This window comes from Mauremys mutica, chromosome 6, assembly GCF_020497125.1.
Source record: "Mauremys mutica isolate MM-2020 ecotype Southern chromosome 6, ASM2049712v1, whole genome shotgun sequence".
Classification (NCBI taxonomy): Eukaryota; Metazoa; Chordata; order Testudines; family Geoemydidae; genus Mauremys; species Mauremys mutica.
The window spans coordinates 122,913,685-122,930,932 of NC_059077.1; the positions used below are offsets into that span (position 1 = coordinate 122,913,685).

A 17,248-nucleotide genomic window follows, 5' to 3' on the forward strand; every position below is an offset into this window, starting at 1 on the left:
CAGATTTAAGTAAATAGATTAAGTAAATCTTACCTTCAATTGAACTGGTGCAACTCTGCAAGCAGACTAGCCTTTCGAACTGTTGTGATTTTTGCTGCTGTCTGTAAAAGAAACAAAACCTTAAACTTTGCAGAACTGAAGTAAGAGTCCACACAGACAGTTGCATTAGTTTTACTGCACTGGTTTAACCAAGGGCAGGTCGACACTAGAAGTGCTACATTGGTACAGCTGCAGTGCATGTGGTGAAGATGCTCTGTGCCAATGGGTGAGCTCTCCTGTTAGCGTAAATTACTCCACCTCTGCAAGAGATGGAAGCTATGTTGGTGGGAGAGCGTCTCCTGCTGACATAGCACCAGTGTGGACAGTGCTTAGTTTCGCTGTAACTTGCATTGCTCAGGGGGGTGTCTTTTTCACATCCCTGTGCGACATAAGTTGGATCGACTTAAGCAGTAGTGTAGACCTGCCGCTGTTCGTTCTGTGTGTATGGGATTCTGCAGTAGAGGCTGCTGTTGGTCCTTAACTCTTGGTTGGCAAGTCCTCTTCTGTCTCCCAAGCTTCGGGATTAGCTTTCCCAAGAAAAATCTTTTTACCAGCTACAGTTACATTCCTGTTTGCAAGTTATGGGTTGGGTCCAAAATAATGTAGCAGCTGCATATGGGTTCAGATTTCTGGCCTTGGTAACAGTGTTTTTTTTGCTTCCCCCTTCCTGCCAAGGAGACTGTGTGCAACCCAGTCTACCTGTTTGTGCTTCCTCTGGTGATTCCCTTCCTTCTTTGGGAAATGCTTGTTGTTTTCAATGTTAAGTTTTTTTTTCCATCTTCAGTTTTTAAGCAGTCTCCCTTGGTGTCTTTGGCCATATTTGCATTCATGTGGTCCCCCTCTATTTCTGCCTAAGTGAATGGCTCAGCCAAGCATAATCTGGACATTAGGCATGTGTCCCCAAACATTGCAATCTAAGTGCCCTATTTCCTGGAGTTCAAATTATCCTTCATGCCAACTCTGAAACTCACTAGTATAGTGGCTGTCTAGGGTACACTTCTGTCCGTGTGCCTCCTTGAGGTGCAGCGACCTAAATGAAACATGTGATGTGGGCTACAGAAGCTTGTCTTGCTAGATAAAGCTTGCTGCTTTTTTGTCTCCTACTTGGTGGTCACACTTTTTTCATGAGGAGTGTTTCCCGCTTTAGGGGAAGCGGGAGAGAAGGAAGTGCTGGAAGTTTCTGCACACTTGTAAAGACTTCTCTAGAAGTGGGAGTAGGATTCTGCTCAAGTGATCCAATTCATGGCTGTCCCATGCGTTGTCTGTTCTATGTTATTAACCAATTGCAGAATACTTGGTCAGTTATTTTGCGGTGAGATGTATATAAAAATAGTAAATGAAACAATGAATTCACACTGCTGTGGCTCTTCTGGGGAATGTTGATCGTAATTTGGCTCCTGAACCACTGAGGTCTGAGTATCACTGCTCTGGAGTAAAGGTGCCATATCACTCTTCTAAAGCTGGGCCGCCTTTCCTTTTTCATGTGTGATGTAGAAGAAAGTTGAGTCCTGGTGGGTAAGTTTAGCTCTGATTTAGAAAATTTAGGGTTAGGTTTGCAAGGCAGCCACCTTATTGCTAACATGTTGAGTTCATGGTATCCGTATTTCAGCAGTTGAGTTGGGAGATTTTCCTGCCAAGATCCTGATACTCCTTCCATTCAACCTCGAGTTTTACTGCTGACTTTGAGCAGTAACAATGTACAGGGCTGCCAGAAAAACCTGGGCTGAGAGCCGAACCAAAGAATTTTGGCCCTGTTTGTCATGGTGCCTAATGCACTGAAACAAAACTAGTGACACTTTTTTTTGTCTTTCAGTAGTTTAAACAGCCATTCAGGGCTAAACAGTGAGGACCCAGCAACTTAAGTTTTGTAACTGTCCTTTGCCAATGCGGTGTTTGTATATAAACTTAAACAAAATTTCTCCTGATGGATATGACTCTTTGCAGCTCCTGGAACAAAATGGAGGCTATGGAAACAATGCTGTGCCTAGAATGTCTACAAGTTTGCTGCCACAGGGCTCCAAGCCTGCAGGACAGCTCAACAATATGTACAATGCAGGTATGTACTGTGATAGGCATCTCTGCACGCACCATCTGAATACAAACTAGTTATGTTTATGGTATGTGAGAACTTCTGGGTGGGCTTGAAATTTTAAATGAACTTATTTAGCAAAAACATTCATTTCTCCTGAGTGATACTGCTATTAAGTATCTTGTTTCATGAAAACCACTTAGGTTAAGTAAATGATTATTGTTAAACAAGCTGATATAGTTCTTGTGAAGGACTTCACATTTGTAGATTGATTCCACCTTCTTCAGAATAGACTTTGTTTATACATGCAAATGTAAACATTTACTCCGTACGTTCTTCTCACAAGAAGAGAGAGAAGACTCAGTTTGCTAAAGTGCAACAGCTGATGCCAAATGGCATTGTTAACCTCTGGAATAAAACAATTAGATGAAACACCTAGATGAAAATGACTTATCTGTACAATGAAACAATCAGTTTATAAAAATAATAGCAGCCAAGGAAAAGGCAGCACTTAGAAGATTCATATAAAATTTGGAACATGCTATAAGAAAATAAAAATAGATTGGTTAAGGATCAGAAACGTCATTTTTTCCAAAAAACAAACTCTCATAGAAACCTCCACTTTAGAAATATATTATGCTAAAAACAGATGATAGCCTACTTTGGTTGAACTTCAGTTCTTCAAAGTAATCTGTTAATTGGTCTTCGTCAAAACATCCTTTTTTGTGTCCAATATGTATAATCTTGCTAACTGAAATAACAGTTTCTGCCCTGTGTGATTTCACGGCTAAATATTAAACTGTTAACTTCATGCGCATAAATGCTTCGAGGAACTGGATATATTTCACCTAAAATGAAAGACTGGAAATGTTAATAATTTTACTGTATGCAACTTTTTTCTCCTCCTTGATTTAAGTTATTTTATTCATGACTTCTGTGCAGCTCTTGAGAGAAAAGTATATATTCAAATATTAATTTACCTGAAGGGGGAACTTTAAAATGAGGTAAATGTATACTACCAATAAAATACTTTAGTAGTACTATCCCCACTTTATTCTCTGTGGGATGAATCTTCCTTCATAACAGGATTATGTTTTCAAATGCTTGTCTGGCCATCTGGTTCACGCAGGGTCAAAGAGGACTCTTTTTTATGTATTACACAATAATATTAACAGGATGTAGTATGGCAGATGATGATAAAAGGAAATGCTAGTGTTCCCGGTAACAAATGTAACTTTCCGAGATAAAACCAGAAATGGCTGTAAAATGTACTACAGACAGTCAAGTAAGCTTTCAGTGGCATACTGCATATCAGGATGATGGCACTAAATAGGAAGGCAGCAAGCCACAATTTAAACCAGGGATCTCAAACTCAATTTACCTTAGGGCCAGTGCCAGTCTTCAAGTCCTCCCAGCAGGCCAATAATGTCACTGAAGATGGTGGTCAGAAAAGAAAACATTTATATTGTATTTTTTATTTCGAATTTCTAAGAAATAATAAAACTGTCATGCAACGCAATACAGTTCTTCGCCTGCCAGTGAGTTTTTAGTGTTTGCCTGGCAGTGCTTCAGTTCTGTCAGTTTGTTGATGTTTGGCCTCAGTGACTGAGCAGTTGAAACCTACAGAATGCAGCAAGGTGTGTGTCAGATAGCTGTGGTCAGTGTTTTGACTTGTTTATATTAATTGTGGAAAAAAGGGACACTGCCTACATGGCTGACTCTGCCCGGCAACTAGTGATGCTGCCTCCATGGCTAACTCTGCCTGGCAACTAGTGATGGTATATCTATCCCTCTAATGGGAGCTGCGAGGGGCAGCACCTGCAGCAGATATTGCCGGCAGCGTGGCTGCATATGTCTCCGTGCGCCGCAGTGGGGAGGTTCTCGGGCCACAGATGGCCCACGGGCCAGGACTTTGAGACCCCTGATTTAAACAGTGATATGACAGAAATGCAAACAGCCAGACACTTGGTGGTCTGTCTTTCCTTCGTAAAGAGATGTAAAATGGTTTGTTACGTGTTTTATAAATGTAATACCTGTAGATTGTTCTAGTTTACAACCATAGTTCGGAACATAGAAAAATATTGTTGTGTAGTTTGTTCTTCAGAAGTTGAAAGCTTCGTTCTGGGATTGAGCATGACAGGAAGGCTGATCCTGTTTGTACATCTTAAGTTGCTGGCAGTTCAGTTTGATTTTGCTACGTGAAGGGAAATTTGAGCACAGTTCCATTACAGTCTTTGTTCTATTTTAAATTGTAACTTTAGATTTGTTTTGTAATTCTAGGCCTGACAGTTGCAGAACTTGACCAGTCTTACGGAGGGTTCTTTGATATTCTCAAAGGTGGAACAGAACGATTTTTCACAAACATCAAGGATACTTCTTCTAAAGTTATCCAGTCTGTGGCCAAGTAAGTAGGAAGAACATCAGTTTTGATGATTTCTAAAAGGGAAGGTCAGAAGTGTCCCATTGAAACTACAAAACGCATCCTGCTGGTGCTGATTTGAGACCAACTATGCCAGTATGTAGTGTTCCATTTAAAATGTCATCATCACTATGAACTAATGTAAAAATCACTATGGTGACTGTGTAGTAGGAGGTAGATTGGAAAAGAGCATTTTAAATTAAATGAATCTTTGTTACTGTAGAATGGTTTCCTGCAATGTATAGCAGAATTCCCCCAAGTAGGGCACCTGGACAGACAGCCTCCTGCTTTGCCCATTACTAATAATCAGAGCTCGGAACTTGACTCCGTGTACACAAATTTGCAGAGGGACAATAAGGTTGAGGTCTGTTATTTCTCACCTTTTTATTATTTATTTAAAAACATTGTTGCTGTTAACAAGCATGTTATCTCTGGAGAGACAAATCCACAGTTTGAGAACTGCAAAACCTAAGCATCTCTGATGGTATCTTCTAGACCAGGGGTCGGCAACCTTTCAGAAGTGGTGTGCCGAGTCTTCACTTATTCACCCTGATTTAAGGTTTCGCGTGACGGTAATACATTTTAACCTTTTTAGAAGGTCTCTTTCTATAAGTCTATAATATATCACTAAATTATTGTTGTATGTAAAGTAAATAAGGTTTTTAAAATGTTTAAGAAGCTTCATTTAAAATTACATTAAAACGCAGAGCCTCCCAGACCGGTGGCCAGGACCCGGCAGTGTGAGTGCCACTGAAAATCAGGCGGCACGCGTGCCATAGGTTGCCTGCCCCTTTTCTAGACAGAGCACTGAGCCCTATTGGGTAGATAGAAAGAGTAACTAAATAATCTATATAGAAGACCCTGGAACCCCATAAGATTGGGTCTCTAATCCATGAACTACTGGAATTCATTTACAAAACTTTTCGTAAACATGACATAAATATATTGTCTCATACTATAGAATTAGAATTTATAATCCTTATTCCATGATGAGATATCTTTGAGCTATAATGTATCTTAATTAAAACTATCTTTAGATAGGTTTTTTCCTCAAAAAGCATTTTATCAAAAAAATTCAATTTAAATTTAAAAAAATCTGATTTTTATTTTTATTTTTTTTTACAATCATTGATTTTTATCCACCCTGTTCATTTCGTGTTCGGTTTCCCACTATGCATGAGGTCTGACAAGTGGGCTACTTCCACCAGAAAAAGGCATAAATATTGCTATGGCTAGAACACTTCCCCTTTCAGCACATGGGTGAATTGATCCATGTTAAAGGTCAAGTGAACACTGCTGGATCATCTAGAGCAGACAGTCAGTAAATCAAGTGTTGTCTAGAGGAGTCTGTCTTAACTGGCCTGTACCATGCCCTTAGAAATGTGCCTTCATTACCTTATTTACGTATAGAAAATTAGATTTCCATTTTTCTCTGTCTGTGCGCCTCGTCCAGACAAGCTATTTTGAGAGGAAGGGTGTTCTTGTGGGCGAAACACCAGCATGGAAGTCAGGGGATCAGGTTTCTATTCCTGGCTGGGTCAGACCTCTACCTGGAGTGAGTCATCTCTGCTTCATCTTTTTGTTCCTCAATCTGTACAATAGGGGTAATAGGAATTTACCTCAGAAGGGAGCTGTCAAGTGTCATAAAACAGTTTGAGCTCTTGGGTTGGGAAGTGCTACAAAAATGCAAAGTGGTGTTTTTGTTTTTTTTTAAACTGCCCCCTAGTTTCAAAGTCCCCAGGAGCTCAGCGGTGGATCAGACAGAATCTCTGAAGATTAGTGCTAGCATTTATTCTATTCTCTGTTCTGCAGGAAGGCTTCACTATGGTGATGTCTCCTTTTTTTCCTCTTAGAGTGACTTGTAACAGTAGTAATTTATCTTCCATGTTGTAGACAGATTTAAACCCCCTTGTAACAAATTGTCTAAATACTAACAACTAGTTGATCTAGTTTTCTGTACCTCGTAAGTGTTTTCTTGGCTGCTTAATTATTATCACTGAACAGCTTACTACATATGTGGCCCACCCATGTGCAATACAATACGGTACCTTATCTGCTTGCGTCTTGAAGCTCTCTTTCATAAGCTAGTTTCCAATTCAAATGCTGTATATACATAACTTCTTCCTTTTGTTTTTAGCAATGATCTATCTTCTGTAAATTCATACTCGCTACTTTTCATGGAACGAAAGTGCATCTTAAATATTCAATTTACCTACTAGATAGTCTCCAAAATAGAATTCAAATATAAATCATAAAATGGGAAACATTTAATTACTGCTTAGGAAATAAGAGCCTGTGTAGGAAGGATGGGTGCTAGTCAGAGACTTGGGAGACCTAGGTATAATTCTCTCCTCTGCCCCATACTTCCTGTGTGCCATTACATAAATCGCTTAATCTCTGTGCTCTAGTTCCTTATCTGTAAAATGGGGAGGATAGCACTTCCTTACCTCACAGGGTGTTGAGGATAAATTCATTAAAGATTGAGATGCTGTGATACTGTAGTAATGAGGTCCATAGAAGTACCTAATGTAGGAAGATACTGATAAAAAGGTTTGAATAGCTGGAAGTTGATAGGCTGGTGAGTTGCTTCAGTCATGCTACCATATGTCATAACTGCACTGGTTAAGATTCGTTAGCCTCCTCGTGTGTAAGTGCAAGAACTGTCTCTGTTTTTTTTATTTTTATTTTAAAGTCTCCATTTGAAAATCTAATCGATTTCCACAACAACTACCTTTCTTAGTTAAATGTATTTGGTCTTGCAGTATGTGCCTTACCCTGCAGTGCACAGCCATCCTGCTTTTAGCAGAGCTTTTACTGAAGATATTCCCAAATGGAAAAATGATCTCCATACTAGCTCATTAATAGAATAAACTACTGCTTCAGACATTTCTATTTGCGTTTGAATAAATTCATTTTTTAAATATATTAACGTAGACGTGTTTTTTTTTTGTTTTTTTTTGCAGTTATGCAAAGGGAGATTTGGATATATCGTATATCACTTCCAGAATTGCTGGTATGATAGCTTCATCTTTCTTAATGATTTTTTTAACTGTGGTTTTGTAAAAGTTGATACCTCAAACATTGGTGGTGTTCTGTTTTCAGTGATGTCCTTTCCAGCAGAAGGTGTAGAATCTGCCATCAAAAATAACATAGAAGATGTGCGGCTATTTTTAGACTCTAAACACCCTGGAGACTATGCTGTTTACAATCTATCTCCAAGAACATACAGGTCTTCAAGATTTCATAATAGGGTGTGTATGTGTTTTTCTTGCATATTGATTTTTTCCTTTAGTAGGTCTTTCAACACAATAAATTGAGTAGACCTACCACTTCTTGTTGTATTACATGCTAAAATCTTCTGCAATCCAATGTTTAGGCTGCATAGTTAAAATCACAAATGAGCAATTACAAAAGTTAAAGGTCTCATAGCAACATTCCCTCTGCCATGCTTTTACTACCAGTTCAGACTTGCTAATAGGAAGGATTTGTCCACTTACTGGAATGGTGTAGCTTTGCTGAAGAAACACCTAGGCACCCAGAACCTCCCTCTAGGTATAGTAAATGAGGTTCCGGAACAAATCTATGTTCCACCTGTTCGCAGAGGCTTCCCTCCCTGCCGTGGGGACTACTTATGATGGCTTCACTACTGGGATTTCTCCTTTTTTCATCTTTCTCTTCCTTATTCTTGACTTCCATCTGGGCCCGGGCCACGAATGATGCCCTTGCTCAAGGGAGCGATTTAGCAGGCCTGCTCCTTGCTGCTTCCTGAAATGGTGGGTGCAGCATAGCCCAGCCTGCCCTTCTCTGTGAAACCGTCCTGTCCAGTTCTGCAGAACCTAGAAAGGGGGTGGGCTGAGGACATGACTGACTCCATAACCGGATAGAAGATACTTTACGGCCTACTGAGCTGGTATCAGTGAACACTTCTTTGCTCCTCTTTTGACACCTGTCTCTCAACCAGTCTATGACTGACTCAACAGCAAAGTCTCAGGTTGAAATGCCTCTAGCAGAACCATGCCCCAGTGCTGTCCCCAGATCTTCTTGTACTATACATTTCAGGCTTGGTTTGACCTTTATACAGCTAGGAGTCCATGCACCTCAAGGAGATCTCTCACCCCAGAGAGGTGTTAGTATTGGATAGTCTGGAAGTCTCATCTATTCCAGGTCCCTTCTTGGACCTTAACCTGTAAGGTGGGATCTCTCCATTAACATCCATGTAACTGCCCCCTTCTCGCACCAGATCATCTGTCTGCCCAGCACTGTGCATGTCATTGGCCTGCTTTCCTTTGGCATTTACCCCTTCCTCCAACAAGTCCCCTCCTCTCCATAGAAGGACACCAGGTAGCACCTTAGACCTAAAAGAGAATTCCCTGTCTCCAAATGGGAGCCTGAGGGTTGGAATTCAGATGGGGAGGATGAGCTGTTTGCCTAAAGCTGCCTGGAGAGTGACTAAGCCTGAAAGATTGAGGGATCCTTAGGGTCTTACCTGATTGTTTCTTGGTGCACACGGTAAATGCCAAGGTTACTGTGACCCACAATGCGTTTGGAACAGAAAAATCCTGAAAGTAAGAGCTTAATCAGCGACATGCCTCCAACACTTTCAACATTTGTAAGGTCCTCCAAATGTACCACTTCTACAAATTTTGACTTTATCCAGAGTTTCCAGTTCAAATCACATTTGCAGTTTACGGAAATCTCATTCCCTAGACAGAAAACGCAAGTCTACCCATAAGCTATACAGTTCCTTAGCAGGCATATTTAGTGTCTGTTGCCCATGCAGTAACAGCCCGAGCCTCCTTGGCATGGGTGAAGGCATTGTTGAAATTGACAAATCCAAAGCCTTCAGTAACCTCCTGAGTCAGGCCTTTCTGTTCACTTAGCCAGTCAGTGACACGGTCCTTACTTTTTCCATTGTAGTCAGTCATAACTGTGGATCTGCACTTGTCAAATGCTTTTGCTCAAACTGATCTTGATAAGGCTCCCATCAATGGCCAGAGGTATTTGAGGACCTGCAAAAACAAGGTTTCCTTCACACACCAGAAATTTTTCCTGGAAAATAAGCTCTTTGTTTCACTTGAATCAGGAAGCTTTTCCTTTTCATCTTTGTTTGAACCTCATACACCTGAAGGACATGCTACTTAATTCTCTGGACATTAGCAGGGCAAAAAATTTGTCCCCACAATATAATCATGCTACAAGTTGGACTCATTAATTCATTGTTGTGGACACAAAAAGAAGAGTTTCTAAATTTAGAGTATCATGCTGAGTGAAAGCAGCCATGTCAGAAGCTAACAGCATTCAAGACTCCTTCAGTGTCCATAAAGGCTCACCTTTGGGACTCATTGTGATGTTATGATCACAGAGGAACACAATATGCTTATAACTTCAATTCTCTGCTTACTAGCCATTGCAAAATGGATGTTTCCTCATCTGTGGATACTTTAGGCCTGGCAGGCAGCTATTTCTCTAACTCATGCTTAAATTCTCCCTCCTATGCTCATCCGCCAATACAAAACTTTCTCAGAACTTTCTTGTCTCTTGCATTAGTTACAGTTGAAGTTAATGCTAGTTTTGAATCCTCTCCTGCCTTATTTTGACTCCCATTCTAATATAATAGTTTCTGGGTGCCCAGAACCTGCCTAAGTTCTGACCCTGACATTAAGACCGTCTCTTTTGGAGGATTACGTAGTGTGTTTGGGGGTCTTCAATAAAAGACCCACAGTGCAGCTGGGCTGGGTCAGCTGACTCAGGTTTGCGGGGCTCAGGCTGCAGTGTAGATGTTCGGGCCCGAGCTCAAACGTGTACACTCCAGTTTTACAATCTCCACCCCCCACCTGAGCCAGCTGACCCAGCCTCAGAGACTCGGTGCAGTGGGGTTTTTTATTGTAACACAGACTTACCCCTGATACTTAAACAACCTTGTGCAGCTTGTCCCACCAGCAGCCTTTGCACCTGCCAGTCTGGCAAGAAAATGTGCTGTGATGAAGCAAAGTTGAATCCATTTTGTGAAAGCCACCTCAATCTATCCCTGAGCACGCTCAGTGGTTGAAAATAAAACTGCCTTTGTTGGGTTCAGAGGAACAATTTAAAGCATCTGTTTGCATCTACTTGTTATCACAAAGCATCGTTTCATATTTTGCCCCATTTTATAATCCTGTTTTAAAATGTAGACTTTTTTTTTTACCAGTGGCAGGTTGTTTATAATCTGTTGTAACTCAGAACTTACTGAAAGGACTTTTCTCCATTAAAATTTTTGTTATTGAGCAGAGACCAAGCATGAGAAAATTCAGCCCAAAAGGTGAATGTTTAAGAAAGTTGTGAGCTTATGAATATGAGCTAGAATGGAGCTGTTTTGCATCATTATCTAATAGTGACTGTTTGTTCTTCACATTGTAGCTATTTATTTGTATTTCTGTAGCACCCAGAGGCAACACTCAAGATTAAGGACCTTTTGGGCTCAATATTGAGAGGAGCTTATCCAAATTGAGATCTTATTTGAGACTGCTCCTGTTGAATTTTTTTTTATTTAATATTTACATACAGAACTGCCAATTTGTTGTTGTTACAGCTTATATAAGTGTTGTTGTAGTCACTTTTATTTTCTTACCTCTTACCCCAGGTTTCTGAATGTGGTTGGCCAGCAAGACGTGCACCAAATCTTCAAAACCTTTACAGCATTTGCAAGAACATGCATTTATGGCTAAAGCAAGATCACAAAAAAGTTTGCATTGTACACTGCCTTGTAAGTAGTAGGTACATCAGAAATTTTTCATCTAGTCTAGCTTTAGGTGATAGCGAGGATTGCAGTATCAATCAATTCTTGTGTATGAGTAACATTGATTTTTACCATCTTAAGCCAATTCTGTATCGGTTTACCTTTTTTATTATTATTTTATTTATTAAAGAAAAGGAGCCTATGTGGTAAAATAGTGTAACTTGCTCCAATTTGGTGGTCAGTAGGTCAAGAAGAAGGAAAGTTAAATACATTCCCTTTTTACTTCCCAGTACAACTTTAGTTAATGCACAGCTCTCACAAGAAAAGCTGTGATCATTAAAAATTTCATGTGTTTAGGAATCCAGTTGATATCTAAGATGCTACCTCCATCAGTGTAGTGTCTCTAAATACCATGCTAGAGGCACTGTTTCAGTACAGACTCGGGAGCGATATCTCATGAGTTAACTCCATTTCTTGCAATAGTCTGTGGAGATCTCTCTAATGCATGTACATAGTTCAGCCCTGTTTGAGATGTGACGTGATGGAAAGCTTGAGTGAGAGATGTCTTCAGGCCAGACACTCCACATAGTACTGGCATAAATTCTTCTTTAATAGGAATGAGCAATACTGGCAATATGCAGATCTCAGATTCTTCTTACTAGAAGTTCCTCTGTTTAGAAACCAGAAGAAAAAAAAAAAGTCTCTGACTTGGTGGTTTTAATTAGAAGATGCAGTAAATTTTTTCAGTAACTACATAAGCCTAAAGCATCTTTCATTCTGAAGATATGATCCGGGAACTAAACAAACTCCAGAGAACTCGATTGTGTCTAAATGATAGTCATGAGGTTTTTACCTTGACCTTGGTCTGGCAGGGATGATTTAGTTGGGGATTTGTCCTGCTTTGAGCAGGGGGTTGGACTAGATGACCACCTGAGGTCCCTTCCAACCCTGAGATTCTATGATTCTATAGTTCTCTTGATATTTCCCCATAGAGGTGAAACAGCATGCAAGGAGCTGGAAAAACAAAATTAAGGATTAATGTAAAGGATTTATAATTTTTCTCTACCCATGTATTTGTGTGAGGCCTCCCCTGAATGAACCAGTAACACTGTATTTCATAATATAAGCCCTGCTGCTTTAGAGGGGCTGTGGGATCTCTGATAACACATCCAGTGGCCCTACCATTCCTTCACAATTGGTACAGAAGCTGCCATTCTAGCCCATAGGATGAAGTAGCTGCCAGGAGGCTGCACTGCACCATTATACCCTCTCCCTTACCTGTTTCACCTGCAGAAAAGCCTAATAACTTGGGATTTATGCAGACAAAATGATGGTCATCGTTAATGAATAGTTATGTGTAGAACTCGAAGATAAAACTACAGTGATTTCATTTAAATAAGCCTTCCAGTTTAAATAAGTCACCAAATGGCTATATTTGACCTGCACTGCTGAAATTCATATTTTGGTGGTGTACATAGTATTTAAGAAGGTTGTACTCCTACTGTGAAATGATGTAGCCATAATCTGTTAACTTGCTTTGAGGCTGTTGCGGGGGTGGGGTGGGGAAGGGGAGGAATCTTCAGAGTTCAGCAGTCCCAGAATGTTTTTGCATTGGATTACTCTCTTAATGACTGTTCTGATCCAAGCACTAGCTTTGTTACTATATCCAGTCACCACCCTCCCATCAAAATGTGGTGGGAGAAATTAACTGAAGTCCATGCTTTTCTTTTCCACATCCCCCTTATATTGACATTTCTCCGTTTCCATTCTGTAAATTATCAGGCCTCTGTATGAAGTGCAGAGCTCTGTCGTCAGAGACTTGTTTACCAATTAACTATTTCTTTCTCTTATGTGGTCTTAATCGTGTTGCATTTCCTGAATGTTCTGCCCTGTCAAAATGACATTTTTGCTCAAAAATTTTTCTTTGTGTTCCTCTAAATACATGAGTAATTACCAAAGATGTATTGCCAGGCAGGAATTGGAGCCAATGTTGGCTGCATGGCTTTGTCGGTTATTCCTGTGCACCTCAAGACTTGCGGGCGCTGTAACAGAAGCCCCTTAGCTTGTCAGCAGAAGTGCCTAAAATGGATCTCCCACTCAGCAGCCAGACTATGTGGTTAAAGCTTAAGGGTACTGATGCTAAGAAAATGAACACTCAAAACTCTGAGATAATATAAAGCTAAAGTTAGTAACTACTCAGTAATAGCATTCAAATGAGCACTTAATTCAGCTTATTTCCTGCTTAGCTTTTGTGTTTCATCTTTAAAAACATTTAATTTTAATTATTAAAGAAATTTACTACTGATCCCACAACATTAAGGCGTTATTACTTAAACTGTGGTTCAAAAACTAGCCATTATCAACTTAAATTATACCTAATTCATAACTTGAAATAAAGGATATGAACTTGGCTTCTTATGTAGACAGGCATGTTCTTCAGTAATTTTCTTAACATTTTTAACTAGGTTTAATAACTTTAGGTCACAATTTTTTGTAGGATGGAAGAGCAGCATCTGCTGTTGTAGTTTGCTCTTTTTTATGTTTTTGCCGTCTCTTCACTACTGCGGAGGCTGCGGTTTATATGTTCAGTATGAAACGCTGTCCGCCTGGCATTTGGCCTTCTCATAAAAGGTACAGTATCAGTCTCTTTTTCAAAGCATTGTTGAAGCAAATCTACATATGAGCATGTATTGTTTTTAAAAATAAATAAATAAATAAATTCACACACTGATTTGTAGGATGAGGTAGTTGATTTAGGAATTAGCCTGGTAGGGTAATAGAACATTTGCAAAACCAAATGAGTCATCTGTAGCGCTGGGTAAACTTTGAATTCTGCAAGATTTTTGCATCTGTTATTCATGTGACCCTAGTTACTGAACAAATCGGCATGATGTGTGTTGGAACTACATTAAGAATGAAAGCTGAGGTGGTAAAATGCTTGAAGTGAAAACTGTCCTACATGCTTATCTGCAAAGCAAAGTCTAATCTATATCCTCAAATGTGGAAGAGACAAAAAGTATAGCTTTATTCAGTGTGGATGTAAAGTCCAGCTGTCTGAACACTCTTCAGACTTACAGAATCCAAAAGTATAACAAATACTTACTTGAAGTCAGTTCATTGCATATTTAGTGACTAAGAGGATATATACTACTTTAAAAGGAGTAAATGCATATCTTTTTGATGCACTATATCATCTATTTTGGCAACTGTAGTATAACTTGAGTTTTTCAGGTGGACTATATTTAGATTCTGTAAAAATACTGAAATCTAAGTAACTTCACTAGAGCATCTGTCAATAAATCTTTTCCTTTCAGGATAAAGATGTCTGAAAATGAGGTGTGTGGATTAGCAAACTGCAGAGGAGCAAAATTGTATACTACAGTTTAGAAGTATTTTAATTAGATACGGCTTGGTTAAAACTGGCTAATTTTTTAAAAGCCCCACTACTGAAATAGTCAGTGCATTCGGACAAGGATGAATCCAAGCATGGTCTGGAGGCTAGAATGCTTGTCTGGGATTTGACAGCTGGATGAAATTCTTTGCTCCACCATAGACTTCCTGTGTGACCATCAGCCGCTCATTGGTCCCTCTGTGTTTCAGTTCCCCATCTGTACAAAGGGTATATTTGCACTTCCCCACCTCGCAGGGATGTCGGGAGGAGAAATGCTTTAAAGATTGAGGCACTCACTACTGTGGTGATGGGGGGCCATGTAGGTGCCTATGGGAATTTGTGCATGGATACCACTGTAGTAACTCTCCTTTGGCCATGGGTGAAATGTGTTAGATATACGCATCTAGATTGTTTTCCCCTTTTCCTCTGTTTAATTCTTTCCATGCAAGGTTTACTTTGAAATAGATAAAATCAGACTTAAGTTTCCTAATAGGCTGTTAAATGTACTCCCTTGTGCTTATGAGTAATGGTGTCATGGAATGTTGTTGAATTGAATATTTACAACAACAAGGTAAGTTTCGAATCATGCATTTCCAGGCTGTATTGTTTTTTTGAATGAATACCTCCTTGTTTTGACAGGTATATAGAGTACATGTGTGACATGATGGCAGAAGAACCCATTATTCCTCACAGCAAGCCAATCCTTATCAAATCAATTATCATGACACCAGTTCCTCTGTTCAGCAAGCTGCGAAATGGCTGTAGGCCTTTTTGTGAAGTTTATGTTGGGGATGAAAGAGTGACCACTACCTCACAGGAATATGACAAAATGAAGTAAGTGCAGGTTCCTGAATGTAAATTTGAACTCTTTCTGAAGCTGTTTTAATACTGAAACATTGCTCCCCAGAGGGACTGTCCCAGTGCAGTGAATACACCTCTCATACAAACTCTGCACTGATAGGACAGGTCTGTCCTGCCTTTGCTCGGGGGTCATTGAGGGCAGACCTGGTGATACTCTACCCACGTTCTGTCTGGAAGGCCTAACTCCATCCACAGTCTTAGAGCAGCGGACAGTTAGTATTCAGACGCGCATTTAAACCTGTGGTATTGTGCAGGGGATCAGATATAACCAGTGTTAAGGTGGTGCCTAGTGGTTATGCTTCTGGGAGAGTCTGGAACCTAGGCAGGAAGAGAATTGGTACCAGCAGCATATTATTATTATCGTCTATTTCAAATCCCAAGCTCTGGTGGTAAGGAGGAATGGAGAAAGATTTCACTGACATTTGAAGGTCAGGCCTGCTTCCAGGGGTTAAAAATGGGGGATAAAAATAGGGTTGCACCTTCTAAATGCACTGGATTAGAAGAGCTTCCCAGAGAAATGAAATGGAAAAGTGGTAGAAGACTACAGCTCAGCGATGGTCTTTCAGGAACCCAGCGTGTGCACATGCATCTGTGCTACTAGCGTGATGGTCTGTCATTGTGCCCCTGACAACTTTCACATGCCTGCTCATACCTCACCCACAGCTCTCTGCAACTGTGAAATTGATCCTTTCAAGGGGCAGAGCTACATACTGTTACAGAAGCTGGGAAAGGTGGTTGCTCCTCCTTGAGAGGAGGGCATTGAGTGTGAAGCAAATTCGGGGGATAATCCTATCTATTCGGGGGATAATCCTGAGCAATAAGCTAAGGAGAGCAGCAGGAATGGGCATTAGGAAAACCGTGTGTCTCCCTGCTGTGATGCATGCAGTAGTTGGTAACTAGTTTTATGGTCAGCTCAATAGTGTGGTAACAGCAATCTGATGCTTTGCCACTGTGCAAGATAGGAGGCTGGTCTAGATGGACCTCAGTCTCCTGTGGGGAGAGGGCCAATTCCTAAAAAAATGTTACTTCCTGAAATATCTAAGCCCTAGTTCCATTGTGTGTGTGGGGGGGGGGGGGGGGCGGGGAAGTTGTGGAATTTCTAAGTTGCTTGGAGTAATCAGACAGAACAGGTAAAACCACATCAATTTCAAAAGGAACAGGAGGACTTGTGGTACCTTAGAGACTAACATTTGTTTGAGCATAAGCTTTCATGGGCTACAGCCCACTTCATTGGATGCATGCAGTGGAAAACACAGTAGGAAGATACACAGAGAACATGAAACAATGGGTGTTACCATACACACTGTAATGAGAGTGATCAGTTGAGGTGAACTATGACCAGCAGGAGAGAGAGAAACTTTTTGTAGTGGTAATCAAAATGGTCCATTTGCAGCAGTTGACAAGAAGGTGTGAGGTGGGGGAGGGGAAATAAACATGGGGAAATATTTTTACTTTGTGTAATGTTACCCATCCGCTCCCAGTCTTTATTCAAGCCTAATTTAATGGTGTCCATTTTGCAAATTAATTCCAACTCAGCAGTCTCTTGTTGGAGTCTGTTTTTGAAGTTTTTTTGTTGTAATATTGCGACTTTTAGGTCTGTAATCGAGTGACCAGGGAGATTAAACTTTCCTGCTGGTAATAGCTCACCTTAACTGATCACTCTCGTTAGTGTGTGCATGGTAACACCCATTGTTTCATGTTGTGTGTGTCTATATATCTTCCTACTATATTTTCCATTGCATGCATCCCATGAAGTGGGCTGTAGCCCACGAAAGCTCATGCTAAAATAAATTT

General features: G+C 40.3%; 1 protein-coding gene across 3 annotated transcripts in view; it reads left to right on the top strand.

Moving 5' to 3' along the window:
* Positions 1-17,248, top strand: part of GAK (cyclin G associated kinase) — a 119,472-nt gene that overhangs the window by 52,002 nt on the left and 50,222 nt on the right. For all 3 annotated transcript variants that reach the window (XM_045022218.1, XM_045022219.1, XM_045022220.1), the window contains 7 exons: positions 1,984-2,095; positions 4,349-4,472; positions 7,451-7,500; positions 7,590-7,738; positions 11,107-11,229; positions 13,700-13,833; positions 15,233-15,427. In XM_045022218.1, the coding sequence (XP_044878153.1) occupies positions 1,984-2,095; positions 4,349-4,472; positions 7,451-7,500; positions 7,590-7,738; positions 11,107-11,229; positions 13,700-13,833; positions 15,233-15,427 (887 nt within the window). The remainder of the gene's footprint in view (positions 1-1,983; positions 2,096-4,348; positions 4,473-7,450; positions 7,501-7,589; positions 7,739-11,106; positions 11,230-13,699; positions 13,834-15,232; positions 15,428-17,248) is intronic.